The sequence below is a fragment of the Chrysoperla carnea genome, chromosome 2 (assembly GCF_905475395.1).
Source record: "Chrysoperla carnea chromosome 2, inChrCarn1.1, whole genome shotgun sequence".
Classification (NCBI taxonomy): Eukaryota; Metazoa; Arthropoda; class Insecta; order Neuroptera; family Chrysopidae; genus Chrysoperla; species Chrysoperla carnea.
Window position 1 is genome coordinate 66,116,562 of NC_058338.1, and position 20,156 is coordinate 66,136,717.

General features: G+C 28.7%; 2 protein-coding genes across 2 annotated transcripts in view; one reads left to right on the forward strand and one right to left on the reverse strand.

The window, feature by feature from the left end:
• LOC123292487 (guanine nucleotide-releasing factor 2) overlaps window positions 1-18,525 on the reverse strand; it is a 34,617-nt gene extending 16,092 nt beyond the window's left edge. Inside the window, exons 1-8 of the mRNA XM_044873190.1 lie at window positions 18,354-18,525; window positions 8,621-8,898; window positions 8,059-8,364; window positions 6,685-6,959; window positions 5,435-5,766; window positions 3,282-3,599; window positions 1,983-2,273; window positions 985-1,131 (exon numbers count right to left, since the gene is read on the reverse strand). Of these exons, the coding sequence (XP_044729125.1) occupies window positions 985-1,131; window positions 1,983-2,273; window positions 3,282-3,599; window positions 5,435-5,766; window positions 6,685-6,959; window positions 8,059-8,364; window positions 8,621-8,898; window positions 18,354-18,393 (1,987 nt within the window). The 5' untranslated portion in view covers window positions 18,394-18,525. The remainder of the gene's footprint in view (window positions 1-984; window positions 1,132-1,982; window positions 2,274-3,281; window positions 3,600-5,434; window positions 5,767-6,684; window positions 6,960-8,058; window positions 8,365-8,620; window positions 8,899-18,353) is intronic.
• A 92-nt stretch (window positions 18,526-18,617) lies between these two features.
• On the forward strand, window positions 18,618-19,658 carry LOC123292488 (leucine-rich repeat-containing protein 57-like). The gene is made up of 2 exons (XM_044873191.1): window positions 18,618-18,723; window positions 18,837-19,658. The coding sequence occupies exon 2, from the start codon at window positions 18,942-18,944 to the stop codon at window positions 19,656-19,658; it is 717 nt and encodes a 238-aa protein (XP_044729126.1). The 5' UTR covers window positions 18,618-18,723; window positions 18,837-18,941.
• The last annotated feature ends 498 nt before the right edge of the window (window positions 19,659-20,156 follow it).

A 20,156-nucleotide genomic window follows, 5' to 3' on the forward strand; every position in this document is an offset into this window, starting at 1 on the left:
AAAATAACTTTCATTCGGTAAACAGATGGGTGAAGGTCGACCCTAATTCGGATCTTGTACTATAAAGGATGTTTAAATATTTTTTTAAGGATTTTGATAAACTCAAAAATCCAGTTTTGAGTCCCGTTTTTCAGCTTTTAAAATGTCCTTTTTGAAGTTTTTCCAAACATTAGACTGTTAATATTTCGAAATTGGGGATCTTTACGAAAAAATCACAAAGAGCTTTTTTGACGTTAAATGTCCTAAAAAAACCTAGGATAGCTTATAATTGGTTAAAACTAAAATGGATATAAAGGTGTCTGTGGAGGTCGAGGGGGGATATACAAGAATTGAATCAATGTGATTTCATTTAATCTGTAAGCTTTTCTGAACAAAAATTAATCGACAAATTATCCCTCATATTTTGCACACTCAACTGCAACCTGTGCTCGCTCTATTATTGTAATATTTTAAGAGAACGTTTATTTATCAAATTAATGGTAACACAAATCAGCCTTAGTTATTATGGCTTCTAGAAAATGGATAATAATGAATCTCAAGAAGTGGCTTAGTTTAGCTTGACGAAAGGTAATTTTATTATTTAAATTGGCCTCATTTAAACATTTTTTTTTTAATAAAAAAATTTAGTTGCACGGTAATCCTGTATTTACCGTATTTAAATAAAGACTTTTGAACAATTCAAAATAAAGATTAAATACAAAAATTAAGAATGGTAAAATGACTTTTGAAAAAACAATTTAAAAAAATTAAAACTATTCTATAAAAAAGCTATTTAAAAAAAATTCATCTAAAAGTGGGCTCACTTACCAGAGTAAGCCACTGATTGAAACACTGAGGAAACAAACACAAAAATAGTTAGAATTATCTACAATTTATACTCCCAATATAATATGTGTATGAAAAATTTAAAACTACATTATTTAAAAAATTATCATTTCCCCCAAAAGATAAAATTAAAAAACCGTTTGATAAAACAATACATACTGTGTTTTTTCTTTGGTGGTAATGGCGGCGGATGATTTTCTGGACTTGCTGTACTGTTAGTGCCAGTACCATCAAGTGTTGCCGTACCACTAATGGAACTTATTGTACTTTGTGATTGATGCATGGCACACGTTACCAAATGTTCACCTGTGACAAGAAACGAAAATGTATTTAGGTGGGAAGGGAGGCTGAAGAGTTATACTAACTAACACTCAATTCAAAAGACACTTTCTTAACATTATTTTCAATTCACATACAAATTGTCAGCTCTTTAAATCAAACGCAAAAGCAGACAAAATAGATTAAGTTCCTTGGTTAATCATTCATCGGAGATCAACTTGCCATTTGTTTGGACGAATATTATTGAAACAGCCATAAATCGTATATATTAAAACATAAGAAATAGAAAAACATACAATTCCAATGATTAAAAATGGATACAAGATTTCGTTACAATTAGATCAGCGAGGTTTATGTTCCATTTGTTATGAGATTTTAACGCTAGGATATCAGAGCCACGTGTAAAAAAAATGCAAACCATACCTGTTAGATTCAGCTGATTTTTTCATTGAATGAAAAGACAAAAGATATCTACTTTATTTGACATTTTAATGTGCTGTACCGTATTTGCTCCCCTAGTCTTTTATAATTTTTTTAATTTAAAGTTAACGCTCTATCTCTTACCTTCTAGAATCTAAATTTACTATAAATGCAACCTGGATATACAACATTGTAAACAACATTTCCGTTAAATATTATATATCTATGCGAACAAACACATAAAGTTCTTTTTCTATCGCTAGATCTTTTAAACATTAAAATCCCATAATGATTATAAAATAAACTACAGATTAGTACAAAATTTACACGTATCAATAATACTAGCTTATAAAAAAGAATTCGATGTACTCCGATGAAAATCGCTATGAAATTAAATTTATATTTTCTGCTTTTGAATAATATGTGTAAAAGAGTATGAATCATATTTAAACATTTACCATGTGTGTCAGATGATGTAACATTATCATACTGTGATGGTCGACGATCCCTTGATATTAATTTAGTACGGGTTTTAACAGGTAATTCAGGTGGTTCAACAGTTGGTGTTGATGATATGTTGTTGATGTCATCTGGTGTATTTAACGAATTATTTAATGTATTACATAATTCACTAATATTTGTTACGGTTGTAGTAGATGTCAATGTTTTTGAAAAACTATGCACACTTGTTTCACGTTTTATCACACCACCTTCACGTATCTCTTCAATACTTTTTTGTTGTTGATGCTCTGTAATCAAACAATTACAGAATAATCTTATTCGTTTGTTTTCGAAAAGGAGGAAACCATTTTTTTTCTTCATCTTTTACCCTTATCATGAATAGGATACTTTTGGTAGTGAAAAATAAATTATGGATAGTAAATTAAAATTTATGTAGAAATATACTTAAATATTTTGATTTTGAGTCATAAAAGCACATTATTGTTTTCTTATATAAAAATTAAAAGTCATAATTTTAAACTGTATATAACGTGACCTAAAACACGAGCCGCCATGATGTGACATCAGTTAGGCAAAAATAACATGCATTAATTACTAATTTGTCGATGGCTTTCATAGTAATCTTAGGTTATGTTACCATCAACTTTATTTATACATATAATCATTACATACACGACTGCTGTTTTTACTAATATTACGTTATCAAAATGGTTGACAGCGTGTTTGCCAGAATTTTAAAATTTAATATTATGAAGAGAAAGCGTATTTGTTTTACGTACGTTTTCAAACATAGTATAATACCCTATTGGATGGAAAAGCATATTTACACAAAAAATCTAACATTCTCGACTTTGATAAAATATGAGAACATCGAAACTACTATAATCGAGACGAGGAACAGGAATATCATTTGACAGTTATTTCAGAACGGCACAAAATTTGACAGGTTATTGTAAAAACCGTGTGGAATTAAAAATTTTCTAAGCTAGGCTAGCAAATTTCCAATCTTTTTTATATGACTCTCAAATACTACACATAATATTAGATAATATTAGTAAAATTTGTTTAAGTGTTAGAGGAGGGGGTTGGGAGGATGCTTTCCTTAAGCAAATTTCCAAAAATGATCGAATTTTAATGTAAAAAAAAACGATATAGTCAAAGTAAAAATTATCTTATATAATTGTTTCCCTAGCTTGATTTTCCTCATGGGTCAAGCTAGTACATAATAATTACATAAATTAATTTAGAATATTTAATTTAGAATTATTTTAGAATAAATTTCAGTATAATTTTACCTGCTTTCATATTCATGTTTTGTATAATACTTTCTGATGTATGCATTTCTGATTTTTGATGTGTACTCGAACTTGAACTTGTTTGTTTATACATATTCCATTTTGAACTATTTGAACTTTGTTGAGAGCTACGTTTCGATGCTGTTGTCGAAAAACTTTGTACCGAACTACGCATTGAACCAAAACCAGATTCAGTGTTTGATAAACGATTGTAATCAATACCGATTCCACTTAAATCATTAATATGATTCGTATCCAATGGAAATGGCCTTGTTATTGACGTATCATTCCATTTCACACAATCTACAGAATCTGTACCTAAAACAAAATAATCAAATATTGCGTTATACTAGTTTTCTGTCGAAAATAACGAATATATTCAGAATAAAGTTTCTCAAGTGATTTAAATATTTATAAAGCAATTTTAGCAATAAACAAACAAACTGTTCTATTAAAATTTTCCTAATTAGGCCATAAGTATCACATACCGGTTTGTATGCAATAATTGATATGCAAGCCTTAAACATACCTCTGTAATTGAAGTCTTTGAATCTAAATTAATGGTTTTGAGCTCCATAGAGCATCAAAAACTTTGACCTACCCCTTGAGTTCGTCGCTTTACGTTTACTTAAAAAGGTTGACCGCATTAATTTATCATACTTTTTTTTAGATTTTTTAGAAAGTAATAAAAATTGAAGCCACATTGGAATATAATGTCAGTAGACGGTAGAATTTTTAGCTAAATACTTCAGATTGATTTGAATAAAAACTTAAAATATTGCGAAAAATAAAAATATCTTTGCCTAAGTTTTTAGAATTTCTAGACTTAATACTATTATACATTACTTTTCCTTTTTAAAGAAATGATCTAAAATGGATCCGGAAAATTGTTAGCGTATTTGGTTTTAAATTATATCTGTGAAACTATACATCCAAATATCTAATCATGAAATGGACCCAATTTTTATATTTTTTGGGTCAAAATTACCTTATGCACTGAATTTTTCCTTTTCCCGGTTTTCTGCAATTTTCTTAAGAGGTCGCCATTTTGAATAAAACGAAAAAATTACAAACATTTTTTTGTTTCAGAATTTGATAAACCTCGGTATATAGAGTAATTTTGGCCCAACAAATACAAAAATAGGGTTCATTTGATGATTGGATGAGCAGAGATATCGACTACAACCCTGTTTGAAAGGTTTTTATTTCAGGGCAATTCTGGAAAAATATTCTAGACACATATAAATAGTCATAAATAGTCTAATAAATAGTCAAATGAGATTATTTTTATGTTTTTCGGCTCCTAATTACCTTAAATCCACAGGCACCTAGACCTAGTTGCATTCACGATTTATTAAAAATTTTCTGTGATACCGACTGAGGAAATTTCTTCGTTTACAATTTTAGACGATATCTTAGAAACAAGAAACTATTAGTCCGATCGGCCAAGGGGCACTATTTTTTAGTTTAAGTTACTCTATAAAATGCTTTAATCTAAATCTGTGGTAAACAAATTTTCCCTACTGATAAAATCAAAAAAATCACAAACAACTTTTTATTTGATAAAATTCGGTATCTAAAGTAATTTTAATCCAAAAAATTCAAAATTCTTATGTGAAAAAATACTCAAATGGATATTTATGTTGTTTAGATTTTTTCATCCTAATTGCCTCCAACTGGTAAGGCTCGATAACTAAGCTATAGGTACTCTAAACCTATAGCATATCCGTTTCTTTTATAATTGAAAATCTGATGTATATTGTAATCGTGAAAGTTTGGATTAATGGATGTTTGTTACTCAATCACGGCGGAACGGTTAAACGAAACTGGATGAAAATTGGCACAGAGATAGATTATAGCCTGGAATAGATAGATTATAGTATAATAAATTTGTCTTAATTTTTCATAGATCATGCTTTTTTGCATAGGTAATTGTAGTTTAGGCTATGGGATAACATATCGTGTTTTTTAATGGCTTTTGTAAAAGTTTTTGAAATAGATTTTTAGCACATTTTTCTCAAGAAGGCTTGATTAATTTACACAGTAACGATAAAAACTCTCGCAATCTCTTTTAATCGCAGGTAGCACCACTCTCTTTTAATAGAGGGACACCTCGCGGGCAGATAGTAATAAATAAAACATAAAAAACATACCTTCATTAATTAAATCGGATATATCACTTTGTAACATATTATTCAAACTACTGTCGTCATGTTTTGGATCCATCAACGCTTTCATTTCCTCTTCGTCCCGTGATTGCATTAATACTGAATCTAAACTACCAGCACTAGCTGATAATAGTGAACTAGAATCTTCAGGTGAACGTGAACGTAATGATGTACGATCAAAACTACATCCTAATAATGAATTATCGAAACTACTACAATCATCTAAATGATTATTGTTGGCACCACGTAAACCACGTTTTTTTGGTGGTATTGGCGGTGGTGTTGCACTATTTGAATCTGGTTCTGATAAGCATATTCTAGAAATAATAATGACTTTTGTTTAATTTACCTTAAAAATTTTAGTTCTACTGGAAAAGTGTCCACAAATTAATTTTTTCAACCACATATTATACATATTTTAAAAGAAAACTCATAAGTAGCAGAGCTCCATCTCGAAGGTCATACTTTTCCCTCATTACATACTTTGAAATTGTATTTTATCTTTTCATGTTTTTGAAAATAAGAAATATCTACATAATAAGGCGGGAAAGAGGGCTGCAAATTTGTCACTGGCAAAAGCAATTTTCTTAACTATAATTCAATTCACATACAAACTTTCAATCTACTAGCTCGATTTAGAGAGACTATAGACATGAGCGTCTTAAAAATTTTTAAAAAGCATGATATTTCGATATATAAAGGGTAACGGAGACGGAGAATAAACAAGTAGTTGTAAATTTTCTAACTAATTTCCATACGTAGATTATGTGGTTAAATATTTTAATTAAATTCAAGGACACGGTTGTATTTGGAATACTAAAGATGTAGAAAAAATTTTAAGGGGTATTTGTAATATTTTCGATTATTGATTTAAAGAAATCGATTTTTATTTGTTTTTAGCTTTTCATCTTCCTAAAACAATTGAGAAAAATTGTGAGAATTTTTATATATGAAAATGCAAGTATCAAAAAGACACATGGAATGGTTGGCATATATTGGCAGTATATGAAAATTCCATTGCAAAATATTCGATAACGAACCAAACTATATTTACTCGGTTTTAAAAAAAATTATCTACATATAGATTAACGGCGTAGATTTTTCTAAAAAGGAGCACAAAACTTCAGTTCTCATAATATTAATGAAGCGCGTAATAATATATATAATGTGAAAAATACACCCCTTATATTTTCTTCATTCGTTTAAAATTTTTCTAAATATTTCAAAATACATACCCATCAGGTAATGGTGGTTTCGGTGGAGGTGGACTAGTATCACGTAAAATGGATTCAGAACTATGGCTATTACGTACTAAATTGACTGGTCCACATGTTTGCTCTAATATTTGTCGTTCACGTGGTGTTAACGGTATATCGGGTAATGAATTTCGTTGTCCAGGTATATCTAATGAATTTTGTGCAGTACTATATTTACGTTGTGAATATGTTGGTTTATGATGTGTATCACGATTTGTTGTTGCCATTTTATTTTGTGATAACTCCACCAAATTCTATGTAAAAATATAATATTTTTTAACAATAAAGATTAATCAATCATTCATAAAGGAACTTTTCTAGGTACGTCAGTATTATAGAGGGTAGAGATAAGCAAGTTAATAGCTGTAAATAGCAAGTGATATAATTGATAAGCTGTAGTAAAAGTTTAAGTTTTAAAATAAGTGCTCAAAGTAATAAAAGATAAAGATCTAACCAAGTTGTTATAAAAGGATAGAGAAGTTCTCATCAAACAGAAAGTAATAAGAGTAGGATAAATATCTTAACAAGTTGTTAGAAAAGTTCGAATCAAACTTCCTGTTGCTACACAAGCTACTTCCGTTTGCTTACCGCAGGACAATTTTCCAATTTGGTTCTCCTTATGTCTACCCTCTATAGCCAGAATCAAGTTTATAATTTTCTTGTCGTACAATAAATTCAACACTGGATTCAGAAAATTTTTTTAACGGAACTTATAAACTTTCTTTTAATACGAATCGGGGACAAAAATTTTTTTCGATTTTCTTAAGAAAGCAACACTTGCAAACAAAGCAAAAATTGAGAAAATAATGAATGCGTTAGTAGTTTTTGAGAAATCGATTGAAAATATTGTACGAAAATTTGTTTCGGAACGGATATTTTTCGAGATATCCGTCAAATAATCTGGATTTTAATATTTTATAGGTCACAATTACTCAAAATAATGTATAAGGAAGAAAATTTGGTTGTTTTTTCGATTCAACGACAAGTACGTAAAAAAAAATTGAAAAAAATGCTCAGGGAAAATAAGCCTCGGATGTGATTTTAGTTCATATATAAAAAATTACTTGTTCAATCGTCAAAGTGACCCTATTTTTGTATATTTTTGATCCAGATTACCATAGAAAATAGATTTTATCCAAATCGGAGATAAAAAATTAGATACTTATGCCTAGCTAATAATAATGCATAATGGCTAGAGGCTACAAGTTTTATTTGTTAATTACTGTCGACTTCATTACTTTTAAGAAGGGGACAATTGCCTCGTATGCCGCTCTCTAGATCTGTGCTAATATTAGTATAGACAATTCCCCTCATAGCATATATTAACTTCCTTATCAAAATTATACTACATACCTGTATTGAATTTTCAAAAAATGTAACAACTTCCGTAACATTTTGACTTTCCAATGCAGTTGTTTTAATACCATGCAATAGGACATCATCACAAAGTTCCAATAATCGCGCCAAACTTATATACACTTGATGAGTAGCGGATGTAAGACAGTTATTTTGATTTTCGGCATCATTAGTTAGCAAACAATGTTTTAAAGCGGTATGTATTGCTGTTACTGTTTCCAGGACAATTGTACCATTTCCGGGCAAAATTTCTAATTTATTTTTTGAAATAACATCACGAAAATGTTTTAACGCCACTTGTACCTACAAATAAAAAAGAATTACTTAAAGAGAATTGAAAAAAATACACTCAAACCAGGACTCGAACCCGAACTTCTTGGATTCATTATTTAGATTACGCTCGCTGTATGTATCATATTAAAAATCATCAATTATAATTGAGAGACCATGATGTAAATAAATATCGTATACATGATTAAAATTAAACAAAAATAAAAGTAATAAAAAGAATTACAGTTCAAAATCCACTTAAAAAACGTTTTTAACTTAATATATTTACCTGTCGAAGTTGTAAATCCAGTTCTTTTGTAGTATTTTTTTCAGAATTTGCTTCGACCTTCTCCGATTTACTGTTAATTGTAACAGCAGGTTTTGATTTGGGACTTTGTGAACGAATGCCCGGGGTTCCACCCGGGCTACGCATTTGTGAGAACTTCTCCAGGATGTCCTCTTTAAATGATCGTGCACGGCGAGCCAATTTGGTGGATCTAAATGACGCCTTATGTCCACTAAAACCATGCCCCGTTTGTGGTGAGGAACCAGTACTTTCACAGTCTCCTAAATAAAATAAAAAATTTGTTTTTTTACAAAACCACAACTTTTGTAATAATATGTGAAAAAAATAATATGTATAAATAGTTGAATTGAACAATAGCAAGGTTTTTTTTTTTTTACATTTAATCGAGTTATTATCTTCGTAATAACTCCATGACAATATCCACCAGTTACACCAATAACTTTTTAATTAGAATACAGTACCGTATGAAAATAAATTTCTTAGGTTTTTCTTAGGTAGTTTATAAACTTCTTTCAATCTTAGTATTAAGATTGTTATAAAATTTTTGATTAGCATGAAACCTTATAGCTTTTTTAAGACTCCTCTTAAATATTCATTGGTGGGAAAAAAAATTTATAAAGAAAATCGATTTTCAGATAGAAGTGTTAAAATTACAATTGAATTTCCAGCACTGCGATTATAGGCTTTACTTGATCGATTTGAAATTTGGATATATTATAGGTATTCATATTCTACCTACCCTGGGTACTTTTATTTTTCGATAATTCTGTTAATTTTCCCAATTTTCACACCCAGGTACAATGGAATAAGAACAATAATACTGAAAATTTTGCAAAATAATTTAGGTTTATGTATTTATCATAGAATTGCACAAATTTACGCTCAAAAAAATTAATAAGAAAAATTTCAACAGTACCAGGGCAGGTAAAAAAATACCCTCTCATTAAAATGTTGAAAGAAAAATTGGAAAATTTTCTCGCTAAGTTTAGGCAAAAAACGTAAGAATTAAATTAAAAATGGCTCCTGTACACTCCCAAGTAGTCGACTCACTGTGAGTGCTCGCAACAATTCATAAGCCTTTCTGTCGGCCAAACGTATTTCTAGTTCTTTAGTTGGAATCAATAAGAAATCTAAATAAATAAATAATAACTAACATTTAAAAAAAACGCTTACCAAACTTAATTTAAAAATATTTAATAAACACAATATTATCCCAAAAATTAAAACAGAAATAATAAAGAATTTGAAATATTCTAATAAATATTATTTAAATTAATTAAAATATTTTAAATGAAACTTATTATCTGTTCCGTCAACATTAAAAATGTATATTCTAACAGCATGCATATTTAACAAGTGAAAACAAACAATTAACTGAGTTAATTGTTGAAATACCCTGTATAAAAAATATTGAATATCAGTGCTTGCATTATTTTTTTTAAATTAGAAGAGTTTAGAAAACCAACACCTTTTATAGCCACCTTTCGCCTGCCATTTATTTGGTTTTCGAAAATTTACGAAAGTATTTTCTAGAACTTTTTTTCGTTTTTCGAGAATGTTTTACAAGATCACTAATTGAAGCTACCTGAAAATTTTTAACACCCTATATTTTATAGTTTTGGAGAAAATGGACACCAAAGTTTTGTTCTAATTTGCGTTTTCACCGATAAACAGTGATGTTTACAAAAAAAAAAATGATTCAAACAAAAATTGTTAATTTTTTTATAAAGAACATTTTTTACATTTAAACTTTTGTTCTATCTCTTATAAGATGGGTCCTACGGTCACAAAACCCAATTGACCTATGCTGCTCATTTACGAGTAACACTTTAACTTACTATTTTTGTTCTGAGTACACTATAAAAATTTCAAATTTATATTTATTTTCGTTTTGGAGTTATCGTGTCCACGAACAGACAGCCGGAGATGGATTAATTAATTTTCTGAACAACTATACCAAAAATTTGCTCGTAGCATCAAAATTTTTGAGAGTTACAAGCTTGGGTCTAAATTTAGTATACCTTGATATATGTTTCATGTATACAGGGTATTAAAATGTTACTGTTTACTACAATAATTTATTATTTTAAATTCTGTTATCACAACGCATACTGAAAAACGATTTACATACTATAATAATGACTGTCAGACGCGTGCTGGTTGGACATTAGACAAGACTGTCTTTTAATATTTAAAATAAAATGTTTATCGAATATAAGAATCTTCAAAATTCACCAAGAATTTGGTATCTGCCATTAGTACGGCGCGATTTTGGAGCTCTACCAGATAGAAAGCGATGATGGACTAAATTACGTCCAAATATCATAAATTCCGAGATTTTTAAAAAAAATTTAGGGGCGTATATCCCCTCTGAATTAATATGAGCACACGGAGATGGGGATGTTTTTGAAAATATAACAACCATCTAAAATGACGTAAAAAGACCTATTTTCAGTGTTAAATTAGATTAGAAATAATGTAGATAGACTTTTAGGCGACGGAGTTTTTTTATTGGAAATTTCCACCTCTTTAAGAATCTTTCTTAAATATTAATATTTTATGAAATATTGGTGAAAAACTAAATAACTTTTTTTTTCATCTTTGTTTATAACTTTTTGCAATTTTTTATGTGCTGAAATACGCTTCTGGCACATTTTTCTAGACATCATTCCGAATTCAACGAGCTATCACACGTAATTTTGCGACCATTATTTCTGTATTTACGGGTAGACTAATACGGGTAGTAGTAAAAGATTCTTTATTTCATATTATAAACTACATTGCAGAATTACAAAATTACATATTTGTTTCTGTCTATGGCGACTTTACCAAATGTTTACTAATACGAGTCAAAAATCAAAGAGATAGAAAATCAAATCAGATATATTCGTTGTGTGCGTAGTCATGGTAGGGACAATAAAATCGATACCAGCGCTTCCAGTGAAAATTTTTGGCTTTAAAGGGGGCTGTTATTACTAATTTGCAGTTCTTTACATGTTAATGTTATAGAAATGTCAAATTAAAATTATTGTAAAACACGAATTAATTAAACTTAATGCATTAAAAATTGTGAAAATAAGAAATCAAATTGCACAAATATTATATTTCAAATGTAAATTATCATAATTATTTATTTAAATTTGTGAGACAATGATATTAAATTTTCAATGTAAGTCTTAAATGCAATCCATACAATTATATATGCATCCATACAATTCTATAATTAAAGTAGTGTATCGTTACCATGGAAACGAATAGTAGTGTATCACGCACGGAGCGATATAGAGGCTTAAAAGCATAGGAAACGCAATAAGTGAATTATTGACCGCTTAAGAAGAGACCACGTGCATGTGTGTGTATTTCATAGAGGTAATATAAGACAGACGAAGACAGCTAAACGCGTACTTTTTTTAGGTCTCTCTCTATAACGATCAACCGTTTAGAGGCCACATTACGATTCTATGTTATTAATTCTATGGTCAAAAGGCAGGGGTGAGAATGTCAATATTTTATTGTATGAGTGGCGGAGACCGAAGTGAATGAGTAATGGCCAATAACTTAAAAAAATTATTTAAATACACACCTGTTCTAATATCAATCCGATCAACTAAGTAAGGAAGAACCGCAGAACGGATTTATTGTGGTTATACAATAATTCAAAAAAATTATTTTATTATTACAATAAATGTATTAAAAATAATCTAAGCTGACGGCATTTGAATATCTGTTGCTAATAGCCTGGATCAGGTATTTATTTTTGCTTGTCCAAAAGAAAACCACAAATAACTTTTTGTTTCAGAATTTGATAAAACTTCGTAAATTGATTAATTTTGACCCGAAAAATACAAAAAACTGGTTCATTGGACAATTGTAAAAGCCTTGTTATGGTACCACCAGAATTCTTATAGGAAATCCCGCATTTTGGAGATTTTTTGAGAACTAATCATCTATACCTAGTCTTTAAATAAACTAACATTGTAATTTTTGACAAAATATCTAACTAGATGCCAGATGGTATAATGTTATCTCACGAAAGAAATTAATATTTAGACAAAACTAATCATAACATCAAATCTAAAATTGCAATTAAAAAACTAATATTCTACAATTAAAATATTAATCCAAATTAGCTCAGTTTATAATTGAGCTACTACTTTCTTGGCCGTAAGGTAATAAACATTTGCACGCTATAAATAAAAACCGCTTAACCACCTAAAGGGAAATACAATAATTTTATTTCAATTTAAAAGTAATATTGTCACCACCAGAATCAGATTAATATTTATCATAAAATAGTTAGGATTCCGTAGTTAATAATACATAAGCAAGCAAAAATAGTTTACTCAACCAGCTAATAAAATATTTTGATAAATTTTACAGTGCTATTGTGACGACTTGGTAATTCTTATTTCTTATTGATTGTCATTGTACTCCTCCTAAGCGGATGGACCGATTTTGATGATATTTTTTGTGCATGTGCAAGTGGATCCGATGATTGTTTAGATTCAATTTGGTCCACCACAACACTTTTTAAAGGTTTCACACCAAAAAAATTAAATTTCATTAAATGGTGGGAGCGCATATAAATAATATATTTCATTATTATTATCACAACTTACTATGTACTATGTATTTTTAATAATATTCAGATATTATTTATTATCATTCAAGTATTGTGAATAGGTATTTATTAAAGCTATATGCAAACACAGCGAGCTCCACTGCCGAAGACTTCAGCCAGGCCTATCTGAAGATCAGACCAAGTCTGAAGATCAGACCGTGGACTGTTCAATAGATAGGAGTAAAATTTTTGTTTAGCGGAATGGGTTTAGTGGGATGGGTTTAGCGGGATAGATTAGGCGAGATGAGTTTAGCGAGCAGGCTAAGCATAGTATAGGTATTAATGAATTGGAGTTACGTTTCCACAGGACAACGACTGACCTGTCCGCTAGTTTTTCATAAATTATAAGAGTTTAAAAAACCAAAACAATTGTGGCGGCCGAAAGGCCGCCATTTATTTGAGTATCGAAAATTTTTGGTGCGAAATTTACAATCGCCAATAGCTCGGAAATTATCGACTTTTTAAAATATGCTTCAATGTCACCTTTTTGCTTAAAAATCATCCCTCTATCAAGGCACAAAACTTTTGATCTAGATGGTGCAATAAGCTTAATCTCAAGTTTTCATTGTAATCGACTCACAATTACTCCCAACACGAATATCTCCAAAAGAGAAAAAGAGGTGATTGAAAGTTTCAACAAATTCTTATAAAATTTGCACTACAATCAATAAGTTGAAAGTGTGGGATTTCATCGGTTACCTGCGTCAAGATATCTGTTTTTCTGTGTGTATAATTAGACTTACAGAAAACATGATAAGACGATAAATTATAGTAAAATATTTTCTCTGCAACTTTGCTTATTATAAATATTTTCACTTTTCTAATACTATCCTATAAATTCCAAAATTTATGTAAAATCGTAATGAAATTGGTAAATATTAGAAAAACGGGTCCACATCATTATTTCGCAAATAAACGTACGCCTAAAACGAGAAACACACGCGATACATACATATATTTTTGAAAAAGTGTATGAAACCCTTGTAAATTCTATCAAGATATTAACTAAAAAATTATTCACATTAAAATTAAAATAAAAAACAATTATTATTAGCACAATTACATTGATTTGAGAACAAGAAATAGTCACGCACTAACTAAAAACTGATTCTAAAAATCGTGCTCTCAACTATCTTATTAATATTATATTACCATCAGACTCAGATGAATTATCTGCTGTATTACAAATCAAAAAATTCTTCCCCATATACAAAAATGGAACGATTTCAAAAGTAAAACAAATCGGAAGAATTAACTTAACATTCTAAATCCAATCAATACTAAATAAATAATTGATATATTTACAAGAATTTATAATTTTATCAAAATAATAGTAAAAATAATTTTTTGAAAAAGTTAGGTTGATATGTACTCTGTAATCTATCAATTAAAATATGTATTATAAAATTTTGTTTTTATTTCGAAAATTTATTGTTTTCATCTCGAAAATCGAAATCGTGATTAAGAAAAAAATAATTTTACCCTAAAAAAAGCGTGGGGTGCTAGATTTCAATTATTGTAAATATTTTATAGACAAATATCGATAAATGTAATGTCATTATAAAATATCTTAAAAAGCACCCCACGCTTTTTACTATAAAGTGATTTTTTTTAATGACTTTTTTTTTTGACCTTATAGAAAATTTTTCTACTTTTTAGCCCAGCTAGTTACAAAAGCGTTGTTTTTAGTTATATGCATGTATTTTCATCGGTCCTTTATAAGTGTGTAAAGTTTCAATTCCATCCGATGTTTTGAAGTGGTTGAAAATCACATTTAAAGATTCCGTTAATTGTGGTTCTTTTATTAGCTTGGTACATAGATACCAAGCTAATAAAAGCGAGCTAAAAATTCGTTGAGTATGGTATATCAAATATATTTATCAAAAGCAAAATTGAAGAAATAAATCCAAATAAATTTTGCTATAATTTACTATTAAATAGAGAATACAATAATTTTCTAATTCAGCAAGTTTTTGATCTGGCTCCCAAATGTCATATTCAACATGACTTGTTTGTGTATATATTGCAAAGATAATACATATCATTTTCAAATATAGGGATGACGTCTTTATTTATTTGGCGCTTAATTATCTACTACAATATGTTCCAAATAAATCTATACAGATTGTGTGCAAAAACATTTCTAGCGGAGAAACATATTATAAAACTATACACATACACACATGCACTTCTTGTGGGGCATGTTTGGGTTGGGTCTGTAAAATAAGCCAATGAGAGAATGTTTGTAAGCAATGCAGTAATGCCAACTCAGTAATTTTACTACTAACTAGTAGTTTTCCTACTAACAAAGTTTTCTAGTGGGATAATAATTTAATAATTTAATATCGTTTATGCTAATTATTGAAAGTTTTGTCTTATTTGCACTGCTGCCTAGTAGTTTTGTTTTCTATCATCTGCTTGCAAAACTGAAGGAAATAATATCCCTTTTTCTCTCCCATTCATTGATGTTCTTTTAGTAATGATTTACAACACAATTTGTACAATAAACCGAATTAAAAAATTGCTTGGCAAGTGAATTTTTTCTGTGAGGATATGTCAAGCACAATATTTATAGCACAAGGCAAGATACAATCAACAGGTGTTGAAAATAAATGTCTCCAAAAACGAATTGTTTTAGAGTAGGAAAGTTTTGCATTTTATCGGTCAGTTTTATAAGCTGTGGCTGTACCACAATGTGCCATAATCTGAGTACTTTCGATAAATGGCCGTTTAGATTTGTTGGCTTTATTTTTTCTATTTTGAGGAGTGTGCCCATGTTTTGGAACACTCTGTATTGTAATATTTGTATTGCAATTAATTATAATTTATTTTGATATCAAAATAATAGAAAATACTATCCCATTTTTATGATTGTTAAGGAAGTTATTATATATGTGATTCATTATTATTAAATATTCGTTTGAGGTGATAAGATGATAAAACTATCAATTTTCAACTATTAAAATATTTATTTATTTGGCTCAAATTTTTTTGTAGGTCTGCAATATCTAACATTATTCGACCTGGACATTATAAATCTTAAAATTGATTCGAGTTTGTTTCGAAAAAAGTTTTTCTTTTAAACCGCAATAATAAAAAGAAAAAGTGAAAACAAACAATTGACTGAGTTAATTGTTGAAATACCATGTATAGACAGTGTTGATTACTCTGTCACATTACACATACATACATGTCACACAAATATAACTGATATACCCATATAATACATAATACATACTATACAATTTGCGCTCTCACGGGTAAACAGTGATGTTTACGAAAAAATGTTTCAAACAAAAGTTTTTATAAGGAACATTTTTTACATTTAAACTTTTGTTCTATCTCTAACGGTTTACAATATGTGCCCTACGGACCCAAGACCCAATTGACCTATGTTGCTACGTTGCTAATTTTCGAACTCGACCTTACTTTTTACGTCCTCTGCACGCTATAAAAATTTTAGCTTGATATCTCTTTTCGTTTTTGAGTAATCGTGATGACAGACGGGCAGGCAGACCGACGACACGCGACAGACAGACAAACAGACAACCGGAAATGGACTAATTAGGTGATTTTATGAATATACCAAAATTTTGTTCATAGCATCAATATTTTTAAGTGTTACAAACTTAAGACCTAAACTTAGTATACCTTGATATATTTCATATACATGGTATAAAAGTTTAGAAACAAGCAAATTAAAGTTAAGTAGGAATTAGTGCTATGTGTCTCTATTTGGATCAGCTGCCTATATACGTTCAAAATTTCGAAATTTTCCTTCAATTATAAACCGAAAAAATAGGCTGTGATAGATCAATCGCCAGTTCACAAAACATTTCTAATAAACGGTTCCGCTGTTCATCGGATGGCGAGACATAATATACCGGGTGAAACAAAATTATTATACGTATACTTCTTTTAACATACAAATAGAAATTTTAGTTTTGAATATCGTACCGATTGTCAGTATTCTGGAAGTGAATCCAATTGTTTTATTTGAAATGGACACTTGCCAAATCTTAAAACCATCTGTTGTAATAATTTTTTAACATAATTGTTTTAAAAATTGATTCGATAATTTTCCAACAATAGATATGGAAATGTTCTTTGCTAGATTTAGAACTATGAAATAAGCAAAAATATTAAAATGGCAAGGATAGATATTTAGAAGGACCTTTTGAAAGAAAAAATTCAAAATCAGAAATTTTTCACATAGTCAAACTAAGTATGCCAAAGGTAAAGCTGCTGCAATAAAGTGACTTCGGCTGTTTTACTTATTTCTCAATTTCAATCTGGAGTCTATTTTTGGAAAAATGATCTTATAAGAATACCACTAACAACTTATAATAATTAATACTAAACTATTTGTTAGAAAACTGGTATTAATTAAAATTTCATTAGTGGAAACCCGCCAATTTTCCAACAATATTTTTTTTTACAATTTATTTAAAAATATTTTTTTTTTTAATCATTTGAAAAATAAAAAAACATTGACAAAAATGCCAAGGTAATATTTTTAAATAAATTAAAATATTTAAATTTCTTTTAAAATCGAAATGCTTAAATCAACTTAAGTCAACAATTATAAATAAATGTAATTCAACTTACGTGCGCTGATTTAATAAAACAAAACTTAAAAACTTTTCGTCAATCACAACAAATTTTATAAACAAACAAAATAAACAAAAATATTTTTGAAAATTTGATTTAATAATAATTTTGTTGATTATTCTAAGTAAAATGAATCATCTTATAAGGTCACAAAATTTGAATAAGAGAGTATTTATTCAGTGTGGATGATTACTCATTACTCATACACAATTAACAGTTCACATAACTAATTAAATAAATATAAAAAACAAACGTCTAAATAACTCCTTATACGACGCTTTAAAAGAAACACAAAAAAAAACAAGAATCTCTCCCTATAAGATATTCTTCTCGATAAAAACATCTGTTTAAAAATAGTTACAACTTCTAAAATTAGCTACATTTTAAGCATAACGAAAAATGTAAATCTTTATAAAGATATTCATACAGAATATTAAATGTTTCGTTTTGATTTTTTTTGTATTTAATAATAGTAGGAATTACCTTGAGCATGATACTTTTCAGATTTGGGCGTTGAAATCATTTTAAAAAACAAAAACTCTTAAATTAACTGCCTCATAACGATGGGTTTATTTAATTCAGTTAAATTGAACTACATTATGTGAAATTTTTATACAAAATTATTTTAATGACTTGTAACATGAAATGTCAATAATATTTTATCCAGACATTTTCAACAGCTATCAAAAAAGGGTACACACATGTCAATCGAATTACTAGTGCTGCACTCTGCAAATGAATATTTCATATACAACCTGTGTAGGGCTTGTGATGAACCCTTTTTAAGTGGTGATTTTGTTACTAGTTTTACTGTACTAACTGTCAAAAATAATTACGAAATAAACATAATATAGTGAGAAAAATTGAAAATAATTTTATTAATCTAGAATAAAAGAAATTTGAATAGTTTTTATTTATTTTCATATGGGCGTGGTGCTGCTCTTGTGATATTTCATCGTCAATCAGCTGTAATGTCAATTTTCTTATAACATCGATCTGAAATTAACTTCAAAGTGTTTACAATAGAGTGCAGTGTGTGTATTAAAATTACAACGGCGGATAATTTAAACAATGGGAAATTCAGGATTAAAACAACATTTTGAAACCTCAAAAAAAACTGGTGTATTAACATTATCTAATGAAAAATTAACTGAATTTCCACCACAGTTAAAACAGTTACATGGAAATTTACGTAGTTTAGATATTTCCAATAATAAATTTATTATTTTACCCGATGAAATCAAAAATTTTAATCAATTAAAGCATTTTAATTTCAGTAATAATAAATTAAAAACTTTGCCCGAAACTATTGGTGATGTGCAAAAATTGGAAACTCTTAATGGTAATTCAAACGTTTTATTTAAATTACCAAAATCCTTATCGAATTTACGAAACTTGAAACAAGTTAGTTTATCTAATAATAATTTTCAAGAATTTCCATTAGTATTTGGTGGATTAAAACATTTGGATTTGTTAGATTTATCACAAAATAAAATAACAACTATTCCAGACGAAGTAAAATTATTGTATGTGATTGAATTAAATGTGAATCAGAACCAAATATCAACGATATCAAAGTCGATTGCCTCAGCACCCCGATTAAAAACATTACGATTAGAAGAAAATTGTTTACCAATTGCAGAAATACACACGGAGATTTTAAAAAATTCAGAAATTTCAACATTGTCATTAGAAGGAAATTTATTTGACACGAAACAATTTATGGAAACTGATGGTTATGAAGATTACATGATTCGGTTTACGGCAGTCAAGAAAAAAATGTTTTAATTTTATCGTAGATTTTTTTTTGTTATTTAAAAAATAGTATAAATTTATTTAGTTTTTAAGATTATTTAAAATAACTTATTTAATAAATATTTTGTATTTTATTATTGTTTCATTATTTTGAGGAAATAATACCAAAGAAATTAGTCCATAGTTTTGAGATTAAACTCGTTAGTTTCAAAATACAGCCATTCTGTTGGGGTGATGAGGGCTTTTCTTTTGAAATTTATTGTTTGGGTATTAAAAATCAACTAACTATTCAAGTAATTAAATACCTACCAAGTATGTATACAAATTTTAAAAAGAATTTTGTAATTATTGCTGTTTAGAAGTATGCTGAATTTAAATACAGTGGAACCTCGATGCACACGAATCTCAAACAAATGCAAAAAATTTAAAGTTTTCGACTTGACACGTACGCCGTCATTGTATTTTACAAACTACGAATTACAGAGTCTGCTTTTGAAATTCGAATTATAGAATATAAATATGCACTCTTAA

What these genes read in the sequence shown, in the direction of transcription:
- LOC123292488 (XM_044873191.1), top strand. Translation starts at nt 18,942, where the DNA reads ATGGGAAATTCAGGATTAAAACAACATTTTGAAACCTCAAAAAAAACT.